The sequence below is a fragment of the Canis lupus genome, chromosome 27, assembly GCF_011100685.1.
Source record: "Canis lupus familiaris isolate Mischka breed German Shepherd chromosome 27, alternate assembly UU_Cfam_GSD_1.0, whole genome shotgun sequence".
In the NCBI taxonomy this organism is placed as follows: Eukaryota; Metazoa; Chordata; class Mammalia; order Carnivora; family Canidae; genus Canis; species Canis lupus.
The window spans coordinates 34,192,648-34,217,447 of NC_049248.1; the positions used below are offsets into that span (position 1 = coordinate 34,192,648).

A 24,800-nucleotide genomic window follows, 5' to 3' on the forward strand; every position below is an offset into this window, starting at 1 on the left:
CAATCAGCCTGCAAGGCGAGTATTATGTCAGAGTAAATAAGTTGCACAAAGCCATACAGATAATAGTGACAAATCTCAAATGGGAACCCTAGCCATCTTCCTTGTGATCCATACCTTTTCTTTCTGTTGGAATCTCATCTACTAACTTGACAATTCCTGGGAATTCATGTTCTGCAAGCCACAATTGCAGATACAAAATGAACGTGGTCAGCTAGTGAATACAATGTGAAAAGGATGCTGGGTTATACACTGATATGTTGAGTTATAACCAAGCAAATGGATGACACATGGACACTATCAGCAGGAGCATTTTTGTAAATTCATAAGAGTAGTTGATATTGTTACAGTGTTTTGAATAAACAAGGATGAAATCAAAGGGCAAGAGCTCTAGGTCTCCTGGCATTGGAAATTTCAAACCTAATGATTTCTTCTTTAATAAATAAAGGATAATGTCTAACATCCTCAGAGACATTGTGAAAATCCAAGGATATATAATTCCAGATGCCTGGCATTGCTATACCACCAGGCATATATGATCAGTGCCCAATAAATACTTGTGTATTCAAGAAATGAATGTATGATCCATGTGGAACAGAATAGAACTTTAAAGGTATATATAATATATATGTTTAAATACACAAATAATTGATTAAAAATGTGATTATACCACATTTATTTGCATAGCTGCCACAGAAACTTTTATTCCATAAACTTTCAATTTGATATTTATAGAATTAAACCAAATTAAATATCTTATGCTTAATATTCTTCAGTCCTTTGATTTAATATTCTTGAAGCAGCCCTAATGGGGAAAAACATATTACCTAGCAATGAGGTATAGAAACACAAAAATAAAATTATGTCACTTTGTCAGAATCAGGTCTGTTTTAACCTCCCAGCCACATTCATTCATTCAATATGCCTCTACTGAAGACATGAGAGATACCATGCTAGGAGTTTTAGTAAGTCGGAGGTCAATTGAACACTTCATCCCAGTTTGCCCAGAACTTATGTTACTACTGCCCTCAGATGTCTCATAGTCTAACTAGAAGGGTAAATCATGTATATAAAAATGATACAAAGTAGAAATGATGTGTATCTCAAGATGGGTATGGATAAAATCCACTGAGCATTCAGAAGTTCAGCAGTGAAGAGATCACTGCTTCAACTTCATGAGGCCAGGGAGGAGAAAACATTTAAATTGGACCACACAGTGTCAACCAATTGATTTGTGGAGTTTCTGAAGAATATGCAGCATGAGGTATAGTCTGTAGCAAAGGTAGGAAGATGGGGACCTGCACACAGCAGTTCAGCTTTGCTGGAGCTTGAAAATAGAAGTGTGCACTCAAGTGACCAATTTGCCTGGACCGAGGAGTTCTGGGATATGGAATTTTGGGTGCTAAGACCCAAGACTTACAGAATGAGTTGGACATTCCTAGTATGCACTCTGATTGATTATCAAGACATATGAGTAAGCAAGGTATTTAGCTGTGGCCTATAAAAAGAAGTCAGTAATTTGATAAAATTTAATTTCAGTTATTTATCTAAGTCATAGTAAAGTGATTTTTTTTTTGTAAAGTGATTTTTTAACCAGAAATAATCACTTCCCTTGTTTTAGACTGTCTTTTTAAAATCTCTCTCATTCTTACTCTCTCTCTCTCTCTCTCTCTCTCTCTCTTTCTCTCTCTCTCTCTCTGCCCATTACTTTGAAATACTACTCTCCATGTCCTCAGTCGTCAGGATCAGGTAAAGGCATATTGATGTGGCTCTAGCTTCCTCTGCAAGAGATTGCTCAACAACTTAGCCATTGAATTCAACCACAGAATTTGTCATTGGAGAACTGAGTTCAGACCTCTATACTCAGTTTGACCTGGGGTAAGTCACTGTCTCTCTGAGCCTCAGCTCTTCATCTTTGTGATTGCATATAAGATATTAAACCTTAGACAATGTTAGGCAGCTAAGTGTCTACTCGAAAGTTCCCAAGCATTCTCTAAAATCAGTGCAGGACCTTTATCACCCAAAACGATGTGCATACCTAAAAATATAGTTTAGTAATGCCATTTTTAAAATGTGATTAAAGCCTCCTTTAGTCTGCAGACTTCTTCTCTGTCATATCTCCTTTTCTCTCACCCTCACCAAAACTGGAATATGTATCTATGCTCACATCTGAATTTAGCTGATTGCATCTCCATCTATAGTTTAATATACTTCTGTTCTCTGCATTCCCTCTAATTTGCTCACCTTTGGAAACGCTCTTTCAAGAGTGGTGTCATTTTCTTTCCGTGTGTGTGTGTGTGTGATGTTAGCAGTGATTAATTCTCAGTACCTAGATTCATTAAGGATTTCTGGCATGGGCATGGTCTATCATTCTTTCTTCATTTATTTGCTGGAATAATTTTACAAAGAGAAACTCCTCATCTACTCTAGTTACTCAGTGTTACCATTTATATAAGAAAAGCAAGATAAATGCTGGATTCCTTCCTTTCAATTATGTCTGGTTTAGCCCTCTTACATGCCATTCTAGATCTTGATGAACAAATGTCTAATTTTGTATGCCATTGTACTTTGGGGAATAAGCTAACACAAATTAAAGGCAATAAAAATATATAGGTATATTTTGAAATACATACCCAACAAACGCTCCTGCACTTTGGTGAGTTTTTTTTTTTTTTTTGCATGGATACTTAAAAAGGTAGTCATCTATTTTCTGCTTATTTTATTTCATTTTTTAGCATTTAATTAGTTAATTAATTTTTAGAGTAGGCTCCATGCCCAACACAGGCTTGAACCCACAACCCTGAGATCAAGACACAAAATAAGGAGTTGGGTGCTCCACCGAGTAAGCCACCCAGGCACCCCTCTACTTATTTTCAAACCATATTATCCCAAATTACTACCACCCAAATAATATCTAATCCATTTGTGTTTTTAAAAATATTTCAAACTAACTCATTTGCCCCTATCTACTTCAGACTTGATAGTTCAACACAAGATTTTGCAGTTTAGTTATTGGAAAACCTAAAGCCTCATATTCTAATGAAATTTAGAGAACTTTGGAATTAAGCATTCCCTTTTTCCAAACACCCTTCAATTCAATGGGATGCGCCTGTTAGTAGAAGAAGATGGAATCTTTCCAGAGTATATGGGCCATAGGCAGCATCTGATAAATGATTAGAGAATCTGCCCCTGCTTCCTGAAATAGAAACAAAAGAACAGGGGCACTAGTAATGAATAAAGCACACAGCAAGAGAAATTGCTGAGTGAATAACTTCAATTTGAAATTGCTGACTTCACCGCAATGTGCATTCTTTACTTTCTGATGACTAAGAAAATATTTTTTAAGTTATAATTGTTTCCTTTTTATTTAAAAGCTGACTGCAAAATATTCTGAGAAGAAGCTCCAATAAGCAGCAATAGCTTTAATAATTAGGTTTCCTACTTAGCTTTCAAAACCTGTCTCATAAAGAAGTTTTGTAAGTAGAGGAAGCAAACATTTCCATTGATGGTTGAGTGAACCATCCTTGCCTTACTGCATTCTAATTCCTTTTCAAGTATGGAAATTAAACATCTAAAAATCATTAACTCTTTCACAGCTCAGCAATACAGAATCCTTCAAAGAAATAAGCAATACTCACTTTAAGGATGTGGACTCTAGCATAAGAACACTTCCGTAGAAGTGGTGCTAGAGACTCAGAGAGAAAACATTTAACATTTTTTAAAGCATCAGACATGTGTATTTTACCACTGCACCTAAGGAAGATTGCTTCTGCTTATCACCACCATTGATTCCCATAAAGGTCCTTTCAGATATCTCCTTGAAAACATTCTTTCCATAAAGGAATCAAAATAATTAATATCTACTACAAGTGGTTTCTAATTTGTAGGAAGTCCTGATGAACTTTGGTCACACAGAGTATTCCCAATTATGATGCCACGTTCATGTAGGTCTCTCAGCTTGGCTTTCATCCAGGCTGTTAGGTGAAATTAGGCCCAGAAAATCGGATTATTACATCCCAAGGGAAACGACTGATAAGCAGCAGATGATTGCTCATCTCCTTGCTACTTGCTGGTGTTGAGGTGTTACTAGTTGCAAAGCCAATTTGTTAACAATTAGTACTCATTAGAATCATTTCCTGTTATCGATTCTAAACATTTGACAAAGCACTTTTAGGAAATTGGACCCCAAAAAGTAGCTATACGTAAGTGATGAGCAATTAAAAATCTTCAAGATCCAATGTAATTCCAAACCACAGTCATCAGTTTCCAAGTAATTATTTTTGCTTTGGAACCCACCTGCTATCCTGTCCAGTTTAAAGATGTGCTGGAACAAGGACATACTTCTTAATTAGCAGAGGTTGTGGTTAAGTCAGAATAGGAACAAAAGGAATTTTCTTTTATTATCTGCTTTAGCTGTTTGTAGTAAATCTGTAAAGGACAAAAATTGCCAGCTTGCAATACAATATATGTATTTCTGAGAGTGTGAAATTAAATGCATCACTTCTATTATCTAAACATCTAAGCTTAGTTTTTAAGTCTGTGTTCACCTTTGTACGTTATGAACCCTAAATATAGAATCATAAATGGAGTCATTGTGCATTACATTAGAATTTAAATATTGCCAGTGTCAGCTTTCTGAAATATTATATATAACTTTAATAAAATTAGCATAAATACTATATGCATTTGAAATTTTTCTCAGAAAAGGCATTGTATTTATCTGATTTTTAAATATAGAACTACATGCATTATAGTGCTGCGAATTCATATTCAATAGGTCTGCCCTTATTATCTAATTAAAATATTTATTATCTGTACAAGTGTTATCTCTTCACACTTGCTTTAATGTTCTTTATTTAGACCAAGAAAATATGTTAAATTTCCTCTCTGGGAGGTATTGGTCTTTGCACAGGAACTATTCGGGGTTTCTTTTATGGGCTCAGAATTAAAACTGCATGATAGCCCCCATCTTCTGTTCCTTGCCCACATCACTCCCCAAATTTTCCTTTGCTTCTGTGTTTATTTTGTAAATTTAAATAATTGCTCCTATTCATCTTCCCCTAGACTTAGCAATGCTGAAAATATTTCTTCTAATTGTTGTAAAACGTGGAGATGTGAACTAAGTATATTTCTGTTTCTAAATTTCTCATTCCCATATTAAAACCTTACATCAACAGAGAAATTAAGTGTATGTTCTTTTTTGAAATGCCCTATGCTCACCCCCTCTATCCTTCATAAACAGAGATGGTATTGACACAAGTGAATTTTGTTTAACCACACTACATTTGCTTCTTAATTAGTGAATATTCATCTGTCATCAGCAGCAGCTATGACACCCCTCCCTGCTAACATGTTCTGTCATAAATAATCAATGAGGCACTATTAATATTCATGAGCTGGAATCTGTGTAGTCATGTGCACTGATGCGGAGACAGGGGGAGTGTTGCCATGAACTGACTGGAAACTCTGTGTGTGTAGCGGTGAGTGCAAGATACTTAGGGGAAGCGAAGAAGAGCATGCTGCTACACACCACCCTGGCTTGTGCTTCCAGCTAACAGCGGTTTGTCTGTGTTTCTGGACTGAAGTGACTGATGAAAAACAGTAGTCAAGTCTGGAGGGTGATTCCCTTGCAGTTCACTTGCCTTTCAGTTCTGGGGAAATTAGAAGATTTGCTCTCTCTCTCTGCTGCTTAGAATGGGCTGCAATTTGTGCACTTTTCAGAAAAGAGAGGAACACTACAAACTGCTGTATGAAGTTTCCCAGGTGAGTGCAGGGTCTGATACCAGCAGCTAAACAGCCAGGCTTTGTGTTTGTCTGAAAGATGGTAAATGAATTGTGGCTAGCTTTATTTTTTTATTTTTTATTTTTTTTTGCTTTCAGCAGATTTCAGCATTGAGGGCAGACTTGCTGGCTGGGGGCTTTTTTATTTGGGTTTGGGGTGGCAGTTTTCAGCTTCCTTGCCACTCCCCCTTCAGATGACTTCCTGTGGGATTCTTTTTAACATTTTTTTGTATCTACTGCCAAGATGTCAGTCAAGTAAAAGGAGTAACATTGTAATATTTTGAGACACCTCCTTCATCTTGGAATAGTGTTGACATTTGAAAATCAAATGTATCATTGCTACATTAATATTGGGCTTTAATAGGTCTGTGATCTCAGTTATTTTGAATAGACAGGAAAAGTTTCTTGCCAGATCTTGCCAGCCAGAGGAATTATTTGATTAATTGGGAATTTTTGCTTTGATTTAAGAGCAGGACTTGGTATATTTGTATTACATGAGAAAAAAATATATATATGTCTTGTCTTAAAAAGGAGATAAAGGGATTTTCTTATCACCTGTTCTTAGATCCTTTCTCTCTCTCTATTTTTTTTTTTTGGCTTTTTGGTACTAGAAATTAATTTCAGGAGCTTATTACAGTATCTGTGTGGGTCTTAGGGAAAAGTGTGAAAATCCAAGTGTCCTTTAATGTAGATCTGTGGGCTTTTCAGAATAAAAATAAGAAAGACTGTATCCCTAGCCTTCATAGTTTTCACAGAATTCTATAGTTTTCACAGAATTCTATTAATTCACCCATTTTATTTAAGCAGGTTTCCCTGGGGTGTATGTTCAAGTCCAAATTTGTGGTGTGGCAAAATAAAGTTTATTCCTTCCTTTTTCCAGTTTGTCCCAGATGTGACACACTGCCACTTTTGTTTTGAGACAATATTGCTGATGAAAGACAATGTTTGGGATGTTGGTGGTCTGTGGGCACAGCAGTAGCCAAGTGCCCACTGCCTACTGGTTCCTTCAGATTTCCCCCTGACGTGATTCATTTCACAGTGGGCTAATTACAAAGTGGATTTGCTACACATGAAACAGCCTCCTCAGTTGCAATGTTAATGCACATTTTCATGGTAATGTGATCAGAGGCTCATTAGCCAGTTTCCAAAATGATCCTCTGCATTAATTAAATATAAAAATGACTCCTTTATCACCATAGAGAGGAAAAAGAAGATTAACATTGTTCATTACACTAGGGGCAATACCTTTTGCTTAATTTTTTTTTTTTTTTGCTACAAACTTGCAAGGATAGGCTAAAATAATTTTCATTTCCTAAATAAGCTCTCATCCGCTTTGACTCATGAAAACAGTCTCTAGGTGGAACACTTTCCTTTAGTTTGGTTTGTTGGAGTTTGAGTTCTAGTGTTGATTTTCTTGAGTGGGGGGTAGAAGAGCAGAGGAGTGGATTAATCAATCTGTTTTTTTTTTTTCCTGTGAATGACTAAATTGATATAAAAGTATAATATGGAGGAAGTGGTAGGGGGCATCCTCCCTGATTATGCCTAGGTTAAGCTGTTTACATTCTGCTAAGAAATCAGGCAGGGTCGCTGCATCCAGGAAGGACTTCTGTATTTGTTAAGGAGCAAGAGTCTTTGTTGTGGATTTTTAAAATGCTTGTCTGTGAGTTTTGCCTTTAAGTGCTTCCTAAATCTTGAGAAAATAGATAAGCTGTACTCTTTATTGCCTCTACCTATACTTCTCCATACATTTATTTTATTTTCTCAACTCCTGAGTTGCAGTACTTACGATCTTTAATAAAGGAGGTGAAAAATGAAGTATTAGCTTCCATTTAACTGGCTTTTATTAGATAAGTTAAAACCCCAGCTTAAAGGTCTTGCCTGTGTTTTCCAGGGGGAGCCCTCCCACAGTTTGTCCCCAGCTTTGCGTTCTATTTTATTGAGTTAATGGAATAGATAAGATATCAAAGGAAACCAGTGATAGGCTCATATAATACACTGGAGCCCCGTGTGGTGCTGCAAACTAGTTTCTATTTTTATTTGGAGGAGAGGCAGCTCGGAGCACACATCAAAGTGAGCATGTTCTTAACCAGGTGTTCAGGAGGGCACATGGCTGCCCCCAAAAGAGGGGTTACTATTTACAAAAGTGACTTGGGATTGGAAGCCTGAGTATTTCTAGCTGGTATATTAAAACAAATTAGCTCACACACACACATTAACACCTGACTCTCCAAGTCATATTTATTTATAGACTTGTAATTCTCAGGTCACCTATCTTTTTGTTTCTTTTGTTCTTATTTCGCAAAGGCTAAGGCAAATTAAAGTTTGGCAGGGCATGTGAAAATTTAAGATTAGCAGTGCATCCCAAACACATGGCTACGAGCAGATTATGTGGTTCTCAGCAGTGGAATCATTATGAGATTGCACTTTTTCACATTTTCTTTCAATATTTAGTGACCTGATAATATGGGCCACATAGAATAGTTTCAGGTTTATAACTGTGGTAAACACAAGCAAATGTACTCACTGAGGAGTCTAGAGAAATGATCACAATGCTGTGCTTAGGTGTGAAATGAGGTCAAGTTTGTATTTTGTTGATATTTTTTGCTCCTAGAGGATCTAAGACTTTCAATTGGCAGAAGGGTGGGAATGTTGTTTCAAGAAAATTATTTTCGGCTGGATTGGGCCAATCAGACTCTAGTATGAACACAAATGGGAAGAATCTAGGGTTTGGGTAGATCCAGTCATCACACCACGGAGTTTTCATGCATCTATCAACTTTTATATGTGCTTGGAACATAATTGTTACCTGCAGTGATTTATTTTTTTCAAAATAGGTTATTTATTAACCTCTAAAGAATTAATAAAAAATGCCCTTCCATGGACATGAACCAAATTACCTGTTTCATATTAATCTGATTAAACAGCGCTCCTGGACCAAGAGAGCTTCAACCGCTTATCAGTCATTTCTGAGCTCATGATGGATTTATTTCTGCGTGAGATTGTAGGATAATACCTAAATCTATTGACTTCTTACCTTGATTTTTCATACATAAATCAAATGTAACTCTTTGATAATAGAAATTATCAGTGGGGTGTTAATTGGTGTTGAGTGACCCGTTCAAAACAGGGACAAATATTTAAAGTGCATATTGCTGTTTGCGCTGATTTTTATAAGATTCCATTAAGATCTTCTAATGTGGTATGCAAGATTCTCCTCGTACTCACTTGCCAAATTAGAGAAAGGAGATTGCCTTCGGTCTTGGCAAAACCACTGTAGAATAGTGCTAGCTATCCAGGCTGTGTCCTTCCACGTGGGTACTGTTGCATGATACCCAGTTGGCTTACTCATTGGCTCTTCAAAGGCCTCCCCACAGCCCACATCCATGAATTAACAACATGAACTGAAACACACCCTCCCCCCGCCCCCGGTGTGGAAAGTAACAATAATGACAACATTGACAAGTGGCTGATAGTGAGCATTTATGATATTCTCTGCACTCTGCTAAGCACTCTTGCCCTAAGCATTATCTTATTTCATCTTCACCAAAACAATCCAATAAGGACTTACAGGACCACTTCCCATAATTTTTGAATATGTTAAAGTCCCCTTAACCCTTCACTGAGTGTCCTAAATCTCACTCAGTCTCTCTTTTCTAGTTACTGCCCTGTATTCCTCAGAAATGTCTTTTGTCACATGCCATGTAAACACAACTCAGAAGGTCTTAACTTCTTTTCCCAAACATCATCCTTTCCCCACATACCATAGCACTAGTGGAGGTCTCACTGTCCTTGTGATCAATAAAACACAAAATCACTAAATTAAAATGGTTATTTCCGTCTCCTTTATCTACACAGTGACTTTCTGGTTATTTTACTTTTGCACATTCCCCAGCATCAAATCCAGCCTTCCCATAATCATAGTCCTTTCTATTGACTCTCCCTAATATCATGGTAAGAACTTTCCCACTTAGAATTTGTCAGTATGCTAGTCCACTCTCACTGCTATTGCTGGAATAATATCCCTAGAAAGTACCCAGTGGCTCCCAAAGTAGAACTTTTTATTCCAGTATATTCAAATACCCCTTGAGCCTACCCGAGGTTCCATTCCATCTTTCTCTCTACCTGGTCTTCCCATAATGCAATTTATAATACCCCCAGACCAGTCTTTTCGCTTTCTCTTTGAGTCATCTTTTCAGCTTGGATCCTTCTCAGTTCTTTTTCTTCAGTTTCTATGCCACTCCCCTTATAGCCACTATTTTCTTCCATCACTAGTTATACAAACTCTGCCCCTTTGGCTCAAATGTCTCTTCAGGCCAGGAGCTGTTTGCAATTAATTGATTTTTTTTGAATGTGTATCTTTCCACCTTAGAACTCTTATAACATTTTGCCTTTTCTTAGGGTTCCTTTCTTATGTTCATTCATCTAGTATTAAAACCAATTCCTTATGACTAGATTGTGAGTTCCTTGAAGGCAGGTCAGGTACTTGTCTGTCCTTTGACCTCCTTCTGCCAGCAGATGCTCACTGGGGTCAGCCACCATATTTTTCACCTCCACAGCCTCTTTAGAGTAAACTACCCCAATCATAGCTTCTGGTGAAGGACTATATCTAATTCAGCCTTCGTCTCCACCCCATGTCTAACAGCGAGTTAAACCCAGGCCAGTCACCTGGTGCATGAGGTTGAGGATTCCATTAGGTTGTTTCAGTCTCAGAAATTTATACTGGGAAACAAGCATCAGTAATGGGATTGGGCTGGAAGGATTGCAGAGAGAGGAGGCTGTAAGCAGGTTGTGGAGCTTGGGGTCTGTGAGGCTCAGATCTACAAGAGAATTAGACATGTGAGAAATAAAGCACATGGATCATGAGAGAGAGAAGAATAAAGAATAAATAGGTCCTCAGAATGGCTTCATTTTTCCAGTTCTAATACATTCCTTTAACAAATCCATGTTTTATTTATTTGAATGGGTGTCTATTCCATACAATCAGAAGAACAAATGAGGACACATCACAATAACATCTTGCTTTTGTCAGCCACCTAGCACGTGCCTGAAACTCTAGACACACAGTTCAGTTCAATAAACTTTCAGTAAGCTCTGATTGCCTGATATGTGCCAATCCTGATCTTTGTCATGGAATGCAGAGACAAATTGACACTCCTTGCTTTTGAGAAATGCACTCTCTGTAGCAGAGGAAAGACTCAAAAGTAGAGAATTTTCATGTGATGTGATAAGTGAAGTACTGAATCAACAGAGATGTTGCCAGACTGCTGTAGGAGGGCAGAGGTGCTTGACATGTTGGGCGCTTGAGAAGTTGGGGAAGAAAAGGAAAGGGAACCCAAAAGATGGAAGGGTAAAGAAGGTGGCAAACAGGTGATAGGGGTGAATGGACTTGGCGTAGAAGGATTACACTCTGTGTTACTAGAACCTTAAACAAGAGGCAGGCTCCAAGGATAAGACCAAAGCCCTAGAGAGTAGATTTTTTTTTAATTTTTTTAAATTTTTATTTATTTATGATAGTCACAGAGAGAGAGAGAGACAGAGGCAGAGACACAGGCAGGGGGAGAAGCAGGCTCCATGTACCGGGAGCCCGACGTGGGATTCGATCCCGGGTCTCCAGGATCGCGCCCTGGGCCAAAGGCAGGCGCCAAACCGCTGCGCCACCCAGAGATCCCGAGAGTAGATTTTCTATTTGTTTTTGTTGTTAAAGGAGAGATCATTCCAATAATAGGTAATCATGTGGATTTGGTCGTGGTGTGTTGTCTGGGGGCAGTTGAACTTGAGTTGAGAATGGTGCTTTACAGCAAGACTATAAAGGAGACCAATGTGAAGGCTGTTGCAGATGTGAGTTAGTGATAGAAAGAATGTAAAAGGGAGGAAAAAATTGAGACCGTGAGGAGGGAAATTTCAGTAACTTTCTGGCTTGTGAGACTGGGTAGGTATAGCAAAATTTACCTAGAGAAGACAAAAGAGAAGAGAGTCCTGGGAAAGGGAGAGAAGAGGAGACTGTTGTGTTCCTTTACCGGATATCTGTGCAATGTCTGGCATACAGCAAATGTGCAAAACAAAAACTTGGCACATACATGTGTGTTGCATGAGATGACTCAGAAGGATGTAAAAAGTCAAGAGCAAAACTAAAAAGTGAGGAATGTTGTGAGCCAAGGACACAATATTGAGAAACAGGAAAGGGAGAAGGAAAGGAGAAAAAGTGAAATTGTTGTAGAGCGAGAAGAGGACTGAGCAGAAAGTTGTGGGAGAAGCCAAGAGGAGAGAGTTCTGGAAGGGAGCAGGCCCTGTGGTCAAACACATGAGAGTGCATGAGAACTGCTGCCTCTTGGGATTTGAAAACCCGTCATGTGCTACCCAGGTCCCTCTTCAGGAAGTGCTTGTTACTCTAGCTGCTCAGAGTGCTGTCAATGAAAATCTTCAACTATCAGCCCCTTTAGGACTGTTGTAGCTCCAGAGAGCTTCTCACCCAAATTTCTTCCCTCGCAGAAAGCTCCTCTCCAGTGACAAACCAATGCAGGTGTATAGCATCTCACGCCATCTAAGCTCCTATCTCAGAGCTGGCTTCCTGGAGAACCTAACCTGGACAGAGGTCAGTGATGCTGGTTACAGACCATTGCAGGACAGAAACGTGGACAAAATCCAACTCTTCTTTCAAAGAAGAGTTCTACTGTACCCTCAAGAAGTTTCTCTGGATGAGGCAGATGATGAAAAAAGGCATCACTGCTAACATTGGAGTATAGATTTTCTTAGCCTTTTTAAAATATATATAAAATTACTTAAAATTGTGAATGTTAAAAATGGAAGTCATCTTCACTCTTACTTTCAAAAGTAAGATCAATTGATTTCACATACTAAGCGATGTTATTCAGATAGTAGTGATAATCTAGTGATTAAGAAATAAAACATGTGCAGTTAGCTAGACTCTCCCTTATCCAAGACTTTTAAAGAAAACCTTAGATGTTAGAGTGTTTTCAATGTATTAAAGGCCTATTATAGTAAATAGTTTTAGTGATTATAATTAATGTAGGCAATTTTAGTAAGGAAGTGCCTTTCCCTACTGGAAGGATCAGAATATCATATATTAAAATGTCTACATTTAATTTCTCTATATTCTCGCCACTTATTGAATTGTCTAGACCTAGGAAAAGGTCAACCATCTCTAATTGCCTATCTTTATATTTAGATGAAATGCTGTAGAAAAATATTTTCACTGACTCTATGTTTTATATGCCAGGGCACATGTTGCTGAAAACATAGCTAATAGGTAGGCTGAGATATTTGACTCTTCAATTCACTTTGCTAGTTACGTAGGATAATCTGATTAACAAATTCTTTAATACCTATTTTTGTTGAAAATTCTAAAATACATGATCTTATTTACATAATTACTTAACATATGCACACTTGTTATTCACTTCCAATCATGTTAGTTAGTAACAAGCAAACCACATATCTTCAGCAAACAGTGGTTCCTGAACTTTACAAGAGGAACTGTTTCTGAAGATTGATAGTGAAAAATCCTTCCATGACAACCAGTCACTGTCTGGTACATTCATTTTATATAAGTGAATTTTCATATATTGAATTTTCACAAGTCATTTAATAGATATTCAATTAATCTTGTTAAATATTAAGGAAGGCACAAAAAATAAATCCCTAGGTACTCAAGAAGTGGTTGTGGTTCTGGGAAGGATCCCTGTCTTGGAAACATTTATGTTTTGTGGAGAAAAGGTGAGCAGGGTATCCAGAACAGAATCTGCCTCAAAAATCTAGTCTTTTAAAAATAAAAATAAAAATCTAGTCTTTTGTAGACACTGTTTTCTCCCATTATCCACCCTAGGGCAGACATTTATAAGAATTTTAGGTGTTACTCTTAATAAATGCCTTCTTGTGGCTCATAAGGATTTAGGTATCATAGGGTAGTAATTTTGTCTTCAGACTTAGAAGTCTAGATAATTCGAGTGCAGCTGTGATTTTCATATCTAAATGCAACATTTCCAAAGTCATCAATATAACCTGTCCCATCTCCATCTCCCTTCCAGCTGGATTCATTTCTTCTTTCTTACTTCTATCAATCTCAATGCGGAATAACGGCTTTAAAAGGGTTATTATGAAAAGTTCATTGTTTCCTTCAACAAAAAGCTTAAAAGGTAGCAGCCCCATATTCTCCTGTGTTTCAACATATAACATCTAATTGCTAATTTGTGCCATTCTGTAACAAGCTGTAAATCTTGCTTTATGGTTGTTTGGGTCCTAGTGAAGCATTCCTACACACACACACACACATGCATGCACGAACGCACGTGCGCACACAAACCTATTTTATGTAGCTTTTTAGAAATACTGTAGGAAATTTTTTTTAGAAACTTGCTTTCATCTCAGTGGAAATTAGATTTTTCTGAACTAACTTCTCACTTCACTTCCAAGCCTCTTAAGCATCTGCTTCAGGTACCTTTATTAAAACAAAACAACTCTTTCAAGGTGTGTAAACAAAGAGAATTTCTAAAATACCTACTGTTGTTTTAAAACTAATAAATCTACAGATGAAAGACCACTATTGTAATCAGTGATAGTAATTTTTTCCCATAATTGAATCATGGTAAAATTCAGATATTAATTTTTTTAAAGCAAAGGAAAGTTTGGGAAAGAAAATTTCTCATTGAATAACCACAAGTAATTACTTTGGACCTGCTTTGTGCTCAAGACTGCCAGATAGCATGAGAGGAGACAAAAGAAGCATAAGAAGCCAGTCTTCAAGATGTATTATCATGAAGCAATTAGAAAACAAATATGGAAATTTATGACCCTAGCACCGTGGACATTGCAGAGAAAGGACAGTTCTGTGTAGGTAAAGATAATCTAAGAGTCTTCATGAAACAGCTTAACAGTAATTCTTATTTTGAATGGCCTAGGTTAGAAGTCAAAGTTCATCTTCAAATTCAGCATAATTATCATATACTTATTCAGTCAAAGGTAGTATGTTTGATGTCCAGGATGCGTTGTAAAAGCAAAGTCATAGAATGTGACTAATCAGACATATTTAGGGGAAAATGGAAAGAACAGCCTGGCTAAAGCAGCATATGGGATGAGGATAGTTGAGTGTCTCAATCTCCAAACAAAAATGAGTGGACTTGGTGCCATCCTCACTGAAGGGCATTATATACCCTAAGGATACTATCAAATAGAATATCTGAAGTCAACTTAAATAACAGAATATGTGTAAGTATTGTTTGCTTGTCATTTTATTTAATAGAGCGCAGCCATGATTTCACTTACAGTGTGGAATTTAAAAAAATAAACGAAAAGCAGAAACAGACAAATAAATACAGAAAACAAACTGATGGTTGCTAATTTGTCAGGGATGTGGGTGGGGGATGGGCAAAATGAGTGAAGGAGAGTGGGAGATCTGTAGGCTTCTGCTTATGGAATGAATAAGTCCTAAGTATCAAAGGTACAGGAATATGGTCAATGGTGTTGTTGGTGACTAATGGTGGCTATGTTTGCTGTGAGCATAGCATAAAGCATAGACTTGTGAAATCATTAATTTGTACACCTTCAAATTAATGTAGCATTGTACATGTCAACTATACCTCAATTAGAAATTGCATATATTATATAACATAGTTGTTTATAGATATCTAGAAATATTGTTTACACTCAATGTGACTTAAAAATTTGCGTAACTCCTGAGGCTTGTTATTGAATATGTTAATTTAAAAGCTCATATATGGTTTTTAAATGTTTTTATAAATATATATCAATATAATTAAAAAAAAAAGAGCACAGCCTTGTTGAGTTGATGCACAATGGATAGATTTTGCTATTCTTTCCCTAAGTATGCTCCGTGTTTCCTTAGTGACTCATATTTATAATGTTTGAACTTGGTTTTGCCCATGCAACTGAATCTCAGTGTTAAGACAACATGAAAAATAGTGAAAACATTTTACTCAGTTGGCACATGGGGTGTTACTGTTTGATGAGTGTATGCTAAATACCAAACGCAATGTGGTACATAGGAGAGGCACAATGCATAGAAGAAAGAACACGTGCTTTGGAATCAAGCAAGAACACCACTTCTATCCCAATAATTTCCTTGGGTCTTTGTTTAATTGATTAGTATTAATCTTGCAGTGCATTGTTGAGGCTTAAATGAGGTCATATATTCAAAGAGCATAACCCATTACAGGAATGCCATAAATGATAATTTTTGAGATTATGAGTCCAACAGTGACCTTGTGAAATAGGTAATATTGTCTCCATTTTACAAATCAGAAAATTGAGGCACAAAGTAATCAAGAGACAGATTCATATCATCAGCAACTAAAGGACCTGGAATTCAAATCAGGACCTGCCTAATGCCAAAATCCATGTTCATTCTGTTGTAAATACCAAATATCTCTCCCCTTGAGCTTTCCATATTTATCCACTAAGCTGATCTATAAATACTGAGCGCCTAGCCCCGAGTAGTCACTCAATAAATACCTGACAAAGGAAGAAGTGGAAGAGAGGGAGGAAAAGAAAGAGAAAGGAAGGAAAATAAGAGATGCCACTTATATTTCTTCTTGTAAGGGTTCACAGAGATGCCCTTTTTTATTGTAAGGAAGAGAAACAGGTCTTCCTACTACCTCTTTCCCACTTAAATCAAATTATCTCACCTATGAGAGCTCATCAGTATGGGAAAGTGGCTTGTCATTCCCACTTTTGAGAGCTTGAAAGTCTTCCCTCATTTTTCCATAAACCCATTCCTGGCAGGAAAAATCTTTCTCAATCTTCTCTCTCTCCTCATACTCTCCTAACAGTCCAAATTTTAGCCAAACCAAACTATAATTTCTTATGTGAAAACAATGTGGCTTTTCCCATCTATTTGCCTTTTATGTAATGTCCTTTTTGCCTAGATGCTTTGCACATCCCTATGCATATAAAAACCTTAATCCCCAGTGACTCAAATTAGGATTTGTTACTTTGGAAAGTGCTCTCTGGACCCAAGACAAGGGAAGTCACTCTTTCCAATGCTCTTATTCACTGGTGATTCACAATTTGAAATACAGTAAAATACTTCTGGGTTTATATTTAGCTTTTCTGCATCTCCATGATTCTATCATATCCTACAGTGCCTGGCTCAGAGCAGGTATTTAATGCAAATTGAATATGAGTGAGGTGGGGGTGTGGGAGTGGGGATTTAGCTGCAATTCCATTCACAAAAAGAAATCTCAATTTATTATTGTCTCCAGTATTCACTGAGTTCTCTTTGAAAACAAGATAATTCAAGAGACTACATGTTCTTCATTTTCTGGATTTTGAAGTTGTCATCTATTTTAAGGTATCGTTAATTGTAAGACTAATCATTAAATTTAAGAACAGCTGAGGGCATGCAGGGTTGACAAGCTACCACCTTTAATATGCATATTGATTGCAAGCTGCCTCCCACATTCAGAAACAAGAAGATATGGGGGGAGAACTTTGTGTCTTAGAACTGTGGAAATTTGGTCATTGCTTTTCTCAAAACAAACAAATACTATTGGTCCTTACTGCACCCCTCCTGTACTCCTATTCCTTGACTCCTTCCACCAATCTGAAGATTTTATTACCAGCATTTCAAGTTCTTATCTCAAAGTCTCCAGTCATGATGGATAATGATAGAATTTTCATTTCTCAGCTGTCAGAGCAGCCAGTAAAACCTAACTATTGTTGTTTCCTAGAATTTCCCCATTGTTCTTCAGCTCATTTAAGTTGTAGCCCTCTTCAAAGCTTAGGTCAGGTATTACCTTTCCCATCTTCCCAGAGTCCCTGAACTTGAATAGACCCCTTCTTTTGTCTTCCCAAGGTACCCAGTGCTTATCTCTGTCATAGCATGTACCAAATGGTGTTATTTCTTAACTTGCTTAGGATTTTCATTGGTCTCAGAACCTCTCTGGTGGGCAAAAACCCTGTCTTCAATCTAATCCAGTGCCCATAGGGATGTTTCTTGAATAAAAGATGAATGGCCAAACACTAAATGAATTCTGTGTCTGGGGCAATATGATGAACACTACATAAAAGCTGAATAATGTGGAATCTCTACCCTCAAGGTGTTTACTGTCTGGCAGGCTTCAGCAATATACTTATTCCCAAATAGCTATAGTGCAAGGTGCAATATTAGTTGAGAGAGAAGAACAAAGTATCATGAGATGTCATAGTGGTGATAATTTGCTATAACGTAGATGAAAATTAAAGTGCTTAAAATGGAATGTTATATATACATTGTATAAAGCAAAACAGTGTTCTGTGTGATCAAATGAATTGATTGTTGATTTGGTAATAGTCATGTTTCTTAATTTGCTGCCTTCTATGCTGTAAAATTGAATTCGCTATTTTATGTAAAAATGGCTGAATACATACTTGTTTTACATGATTTATAGTCATCACTGAAATAGGAAAGTATGGCAAAATTATTAAACTATTCATTTTACATATGTTCCTCCTTCATATAAAAAGAATTCAAGGTGACGACTATAAAGTATAATGGAAAATGCTTGAATTTTCTCTGATGATGATGTCTTTGGGTTTCATAATTACTCTAGCACTAAGATGAAAATTTCTCCAAGTGTCGATATCCCTATTAAGGTTATATAGAACAAAGAGTAGCCTAAGAAAAACATAAAAATCATTTTTAAAACTTTAAGCTCTAAATAAAACCTAGGACAATTTAATAATACACTAAAATATTTTTCCTAGTAATTCACAAACCATATTTACTTTATACATTATTCATTATTATTTATAAAAGCTAAGATATTCTTAGAGCCATTGAGGAATATAATGAAAGTAAAGGTAATTCACCTCATATACCCAATATCAGTGAGGCTTTTCAAGGAACTATCTAACTCAGTGGCCCACAGGTTTCTGGAGATAGGAAACTCAGAGAGGGGAGAAGTTAAGTGTTTGAACTTGAAAAAGTTCTTTTCCCAGGATTAATTTCCTCTCCCCATAAAAATTCATCCTGAACTATGACAGAAATGCTCCAGCATTCCATGTCAGTTAGAATCTTATCCAGTTTCTAGGGTAATTTGAAGAGGGAGGCAAGAAGGGGGCATATGTTACTGTCCTTCTTATGACAGCCATTTAAGAATTATATATAAGAGTGGTGTCTCTACCTGAGGGTCAATCATTCAACCTTCAGGAGTTTGTAAAAATTAGGGAAAAATTCTGAAGCTTTTCAGAATTGCACCATATTACATTTAATGCAATTAGCAGAATTGAGAGAAAAAGAAGTAACAATATTCCATTTAATATAACTATATTTCACAGGATGTGAAATCGAGACCAAAATGTCTTAGGAAGATCTCTCTTGAACGTGTAGACTAGATGACTTTAGTCTTTTCCATTTCTATCTTCCAAAATATAATGTCACCAATAAATATCCATAACCTTAGCAAATGTATAAAAAGTACAGATTCATTGTTTTTAAAGATTTTATTTATTTATTCATAGAGACACAGAGAGAGAGACAGGCAGAGACACAGGCAGAGGGAGAAGCAGGCTCCATGCAGGGAGCCCAATGTGGGATTCGATCCTGGGTCTCCAGGATCAGGCCCTGGGCTGAAGGCGGCGCTAAACCGCTGAGCCACCGGGGCTGCCTTAAATATTGATATAAAGAAGTGATCTTACACATCTTTTATATTGTCATTCCAGCCCTTGAAGTCCTAGATTTCAAGAAAATGAAATTGTGATTTCATAACTATTTAAAAACAATAGTGATAAAAGCATTTAGATCAATGGGTAGAGATAAAGAGCCTCCCCAGTAATTTCCATGTAAGATCACATTCATGAAATGATCATCTTGATTGATTATCATTTTCCGACCAATTGACACTTTGTCTGTGTCTGATGGACATGGCCTGTTGTGTCATTGAGAGCACCCAGCAACAATATTATCAACATGCTAACGATGGTTCCCCAGTGCTTTCCTCTTCTTCCCACCATAAATATCTGGTTCTCACCTTGCACAACAACCAGAAAATCATTTTAAAACTGGTCCTTCACTTTGAAGTTTGCTTTGATGGCTTTGAAGTATTCACAGCTTTCCGGCCAGTATTATCTCTGTTTCATAGATCACAGAAAATCCTGAGAGAGGGAAAAACACTTATTAATTTGAGATGTCGAATCTTCTGTTGATATTTTTCAAATAGGTTTAGTTTCCTTTTTTTTTAATATCCTGTTATAAATTATTGCTTTTACAAGGTGCCTATGAGACAAAGGCTAACAGGACCTTAGGGAAATATCTTCTTACATTTTATTAGTAGTATCATAGTATTCATAAGTGTGGACCAATGGGCAGTCATATGATGCCTAATGTTGCCTTGAATTCCTTAAAAAGAAAACTGGCAGGCCAAGCAAATAGTATCTTAGCTCCTGAGTGCATTAATATACTTTGACTAGTTTTTGGATTATATGAGGATATATATATCTATCTCTATAGAGGCCCACTAGATTACTTTGACTACTTTGATACTTTGACTAGTTTTTGGATTATATGAGGATATATATATATATATATCTCTATAGAGGCCCACTAGAATCAAACCGCATTTAAATTATTAAATGTAATGTTTTAAATTTTAGGCTATATTTAAAAGCATTTTTTGTGTCAGTCCTAACAAAGTAATAGTATGTCACTTACCAATTGTGAACCTCAATATGTATAGTTATTTCATTCAGCCAATATTTAAATTATCTTAATTCTCTACAAAGAAAAATGGCTCTTTGATTATATATAGCCTGTGGTAGGTTTTGTAGCCTGGGAAACAGGTTCTGAGAGAGACATTTACATAAGAGATGCTGGGAGAGTTAGTTGCCTCCCTAGCCACACCTGTGTGGAAGTGAAAAGCCTGTGGTACTATCTTAACAGAGACCTCAGCTGATGGCAGGAGCTGGCAGGAAGCTAGGATGGCCCTTGGGAGTTGTTCTCAAGTGAGGCAAAGCCACCCAGCCTTTGTGTTCCTATATTGGCAAATCTTTGGATAGCCAATGGGGAGCGGGTGTAGCTTGCACAAGGCAATTTGCTTTAGCTGAGCGCAGTTCCCAGAACAGAAAAAAAAAAAAAAAAAAAAAACTGTAGGGCTGCAGCACCCCATGTCCCCAGGGGGCTGGGAGAGAGTGAGTGCCTGAAGGGGGCATTTCAGCGTGCAGCAAGCATCCACCGCATCCACCAATTTGTCTTATGATATGTGGACATAATTTCTAGGCTCTAATAAAACTCCCTCTTCAAAGGAATTTTAATCACTTTTAAGACAAGGTCAGGTTCCTTAAAGTTAGATTGTTCTTCTCCTCTTTATCCACTTTGTTGCTAGATTAAATCATTTTCTGGAATTAAGAGTGTCATTGAAGCATATTTTGAGAATGTGACTTTGAAAGTCTGACCTATAGAAATGTGATAAATTGTGTCTGGAGATTGATTTTGCTGAGTGCTAATATCAAATCATGTAGCAACATAGTTTCACTTACTAAATATTGCCCAGGCCATATTGTTGAACTCTGTGCTGCCACGGTCACCTCATCAGGATGTTTTCTGTCCTGTGACTAGTGGCTTCAAATGTACTCATCCATCTTCTTGTCCCATTACATTTTGTGTGAGTGATGTTCTGTACCCATTAAAATTGATGGAAAAGAACAAAGAGAAGAAAAATGTGCCCTTCAATTGATTACTTCTCTGAAAGAGCAAATGAGAATTCTCTAGTACCAACAAGAGATTTAGAATGGTGGATTTTCCCCCATTTATTAAGTGCTTTAATTAGCTAGGTTTACTAAACAGAGTCTCCTATTTATAAGAGCCCATTATTCAGTGTGCTTTAAAATTCAACCTCCTTCTGAAATGTTTGATCTTTTTAAGATGAATTTAATGGCCTTATCATTGTTTATAGTCAGAAGTTATTTTGGTGAATTCTCAGTACTAGAATCAATTAGATTAGAGGCCTTCTATGTCAGATTTTTTTTTTTGCCTTCTAATAAGCTATCATAATGGCTCATTTTATGTTCTGTGATAGTCAATAATTAAATTGACCATTATTATAAACTGAAGCCAAAACCATAGAGATTTTGGAAGGCCCAATCTTTTTAGGTTTTTCTTGGATCTGTTGAATGTTATCTTGGTGTTCAACAAATTACAGAACAGCAAAATATTTCTGCAGTGCTCACAAAACATTTGTTTAATTACAATATTTAATGTGGCGAGAGAGAGAGAGAGAGAGAAACTGGCCCACTGGCAGTTACCAGGCTTTGGCCCCTATACCTCATTCCCCCTCATGTTCCTGTGTTTGAGTGAGAGGACACAGTCTTACTTCTTAAAATATAGGAGAGATTCACATTTTTTCAAAAGATATTATTTATTCATAAGAGATACAGAGAGAGAATGGCAGAGACATAGGCAGAGGGAAAAGCAGGCTCCCTGCAGGGGGACTGATGCAGGACTCAATCCCAGGACCCCAAGATCACGACCTGAGCCAAACTCACACACACTCAACCACCGAGCCATCCAGGTGTCCCTCACATTTTTTAAATAAGATTAAAAATGAAATAAATTTTACCAAATAAAAAATAAGTTATGCTGGAAGTGTCTTGAGAGAATCTGATTGCCCACAGCTTTAAAGAATAATTTGGATGCTATGAATAATATGGTTCCATTAGAGACAGTAAAGTAAAAAAAAATTCTTCTGTATTGACTTGGTCACAAGAATGTCAGGAGATATTCTGGGACTTTGACCACAGGAGTATATCTGTAAACAGCTGTCAAATTGGATGTGGCCTCGCTGATCTCCATTTTCAGCAATATTAATTATCATGTGCTATACAAAGGGTTGGACCAACTGTGGAGCAAACAGAGCTAATCAGACCGCAATCATGTCTTTCATTTATGTAAACAATGATCTCGACTAACATTATCCAATAGAAATTTCTATGTTGATGGAAATATTCTATATCTGTGTTATTGAGTACACTAACGACTAGCCACATGTGGGTATTGATTGGTTGGAATGTGGCTAGTATAACTCAGGAAATGAATTTCTGATTTTATTAATTTTACCTAATTTAAATTTTAATAATCACATTTGGCTAGTGACTATTGTATTGAATAATGCAGGTGCAGAAATTCTTAAGGAATCAAATACATTTTTTTTTATTTTTTTACAGGTTTTATTTATTTATTTGAGAGAAAGAGAGCATGGGTGAGGGGTTGGGGGAGAGGCAGAGGGAGAGAAAGAAGCCGACTCCCAGCTGAGCAGGGAGCCCAATGTGGGGCTCAATCCAGGATCCTGGGGTCATGACTTGAACTGAAGGCAGACACCTAACTAACTAAGCCACCCAGGTTCCCTGAATCATATCCATTTTTATTCTTTGCTAGCATTTATTAAATCCCTTGTGGGTTTTTCATATTTTGTTTAAATATGAAATGCTTAAGAACTGGAATAAAATATAAGTTCAGAAAACAAGCATAAAAATACAAATTGTGTGGAATAGTCTACAAAGAGGAGTCTTAGAAACTGGAACACTAAAGGAACCCCCTTACATAAGTGTTCAGTAAATATTCTTAGCACTAAAATTTCATAGAAAAAAAACAACTTTGCCGTTTTATAACTTACCACGAAAGCTTGAATCTGGGTCATTATACTGTAGCAGTGGGAATAAAGAATGAATTCATTTTCATCCAAATACAAAAGAAATGCATTTCTAGATCTCAAAAAATTGTAATCAATTGGGGCATTCTGAAAAAAAAAAAAAACAGTTCCCTTTCAACTGTAACTAAGCAAAAGTAAATAAAATAATAAAATAATATTAGGGAAGCACTTTATACTGAACCTCCTTTCACACTTTTCCCCAATCTTAGGATTCCACCCATAAATCACAGACATTAATCTGAGAAATATTTATGAAGTACTATTTCTTCAAAGTCCTTATTAGTCCATTTTGGTTCTAATAATACTTTATGTGATTATAATTTCATACATATTCAATATTTACCCCAATATATGTGCAACTCAGACTCACCATTCAATAGTAAACCCATCCCCTTAGGATATAAATGTGCTCTTTTCCCTGGTAAGGGGATCACAAGCTGGGCATTCCCTTCAAATCCTAAGTTGTGAGTCACTGTCTATTCATCTGTGCCCCTCATCCTGTTCTCCCAGCCACCACATCTGAGCTGTCAAATCTTGGTATCTCTCCCCTGCCATATTTCTTTTACCTCTACCCCTCCTTTCCTCTACTACCAATCTTCTGGATTTATTGAATCCACATTTTCTATCCACTCTTGACCTGTCTTCTTGCTTCTTGTCTCTCTACCTAAAGTCATCCTCTACCCTACTGATAGTACATTGTTCTGGCTTCTTTGCTTCTGTCTCTTCTCTAGAGACAGATTTCCCACCATAGGGAAAGGCCCACCACCTAGCTCAGAGAACACTGAATCCTGAAAGCTGTCCACAGTCACCTCAGTTGGAACAAGCTTCTCTTCCCTATGTTAGTTAACCAAATTCTTTTCAGGACTTCAGAGATTGCAAAAGGTTTTAAAAATCCCGCCACCTCTAACCCACCCTATATCTTTAAGTTTCCCATAAATTCTGTGATCTAAATAAGACAGGCAGAAATTATGTCCCCATTATGTAAAGAATGAAACCAGCTCAGGTTGGAGGGGCAAGAGAATAACCCAAGATTACACAGCCAGTAAGTGATCCAATTTCTGGATTCATTCCATATTAATAACATAAATGTGTCAGTAGAAAATAATAATGATAATATTGCTAGTGCCTAGGGGAAAGCCTGGCATAGAATAAATGTAAAAAAAAAAATAAATGTTGATTAATTGAATGAATGAATGCAGATACATTGCTAAGGCTCTTTTGAATATGGTGGCTGGTGTTTGGGCTGATTAACTAGGCAGTGAACAGTCATTGGGTCATGTGAGCAGGAGGGGCACAGGCAAATTTGAGAGGACAACTAGGAAGGTATATAGAAGTGATGAGATGCACGCTGCAGACAGTATGACAGTA

The 24,800-nt window shown here is 37.0% G+C and overlaps 1 protein-coding gene across 2 annotated transcripts in view; it reads left to right on the top strand.

Moving 5' to 3' along the window:
- The window catches only part of PDZRN4 (PDZ domain containing ring finger 4), a 352,120-nt gene that overhangs the window by 215,035 nt on the left and 112,285 nt on the right, over positions 1–24,800 (top strand). Inside the window, exon 1 of one of the 2 annotated variants that reach the window (XM_038577324.1) lies at positions 5,489–5,760. The exons of the other annotated variant lie outside the window; for it this stretch is intronic. Coding sequence (XP_038433252.1) covers positions 5,692–5,760 — 69 coding nt within the window. The 5' untranslated portion in view covers positions 5,489–5,691. Of the gene's footprint in view, positions 1–5,488; positions 5,761–24,800 lie in introns of those variants that run through there. 2 annotated transcript variants of the gene reach the window in all.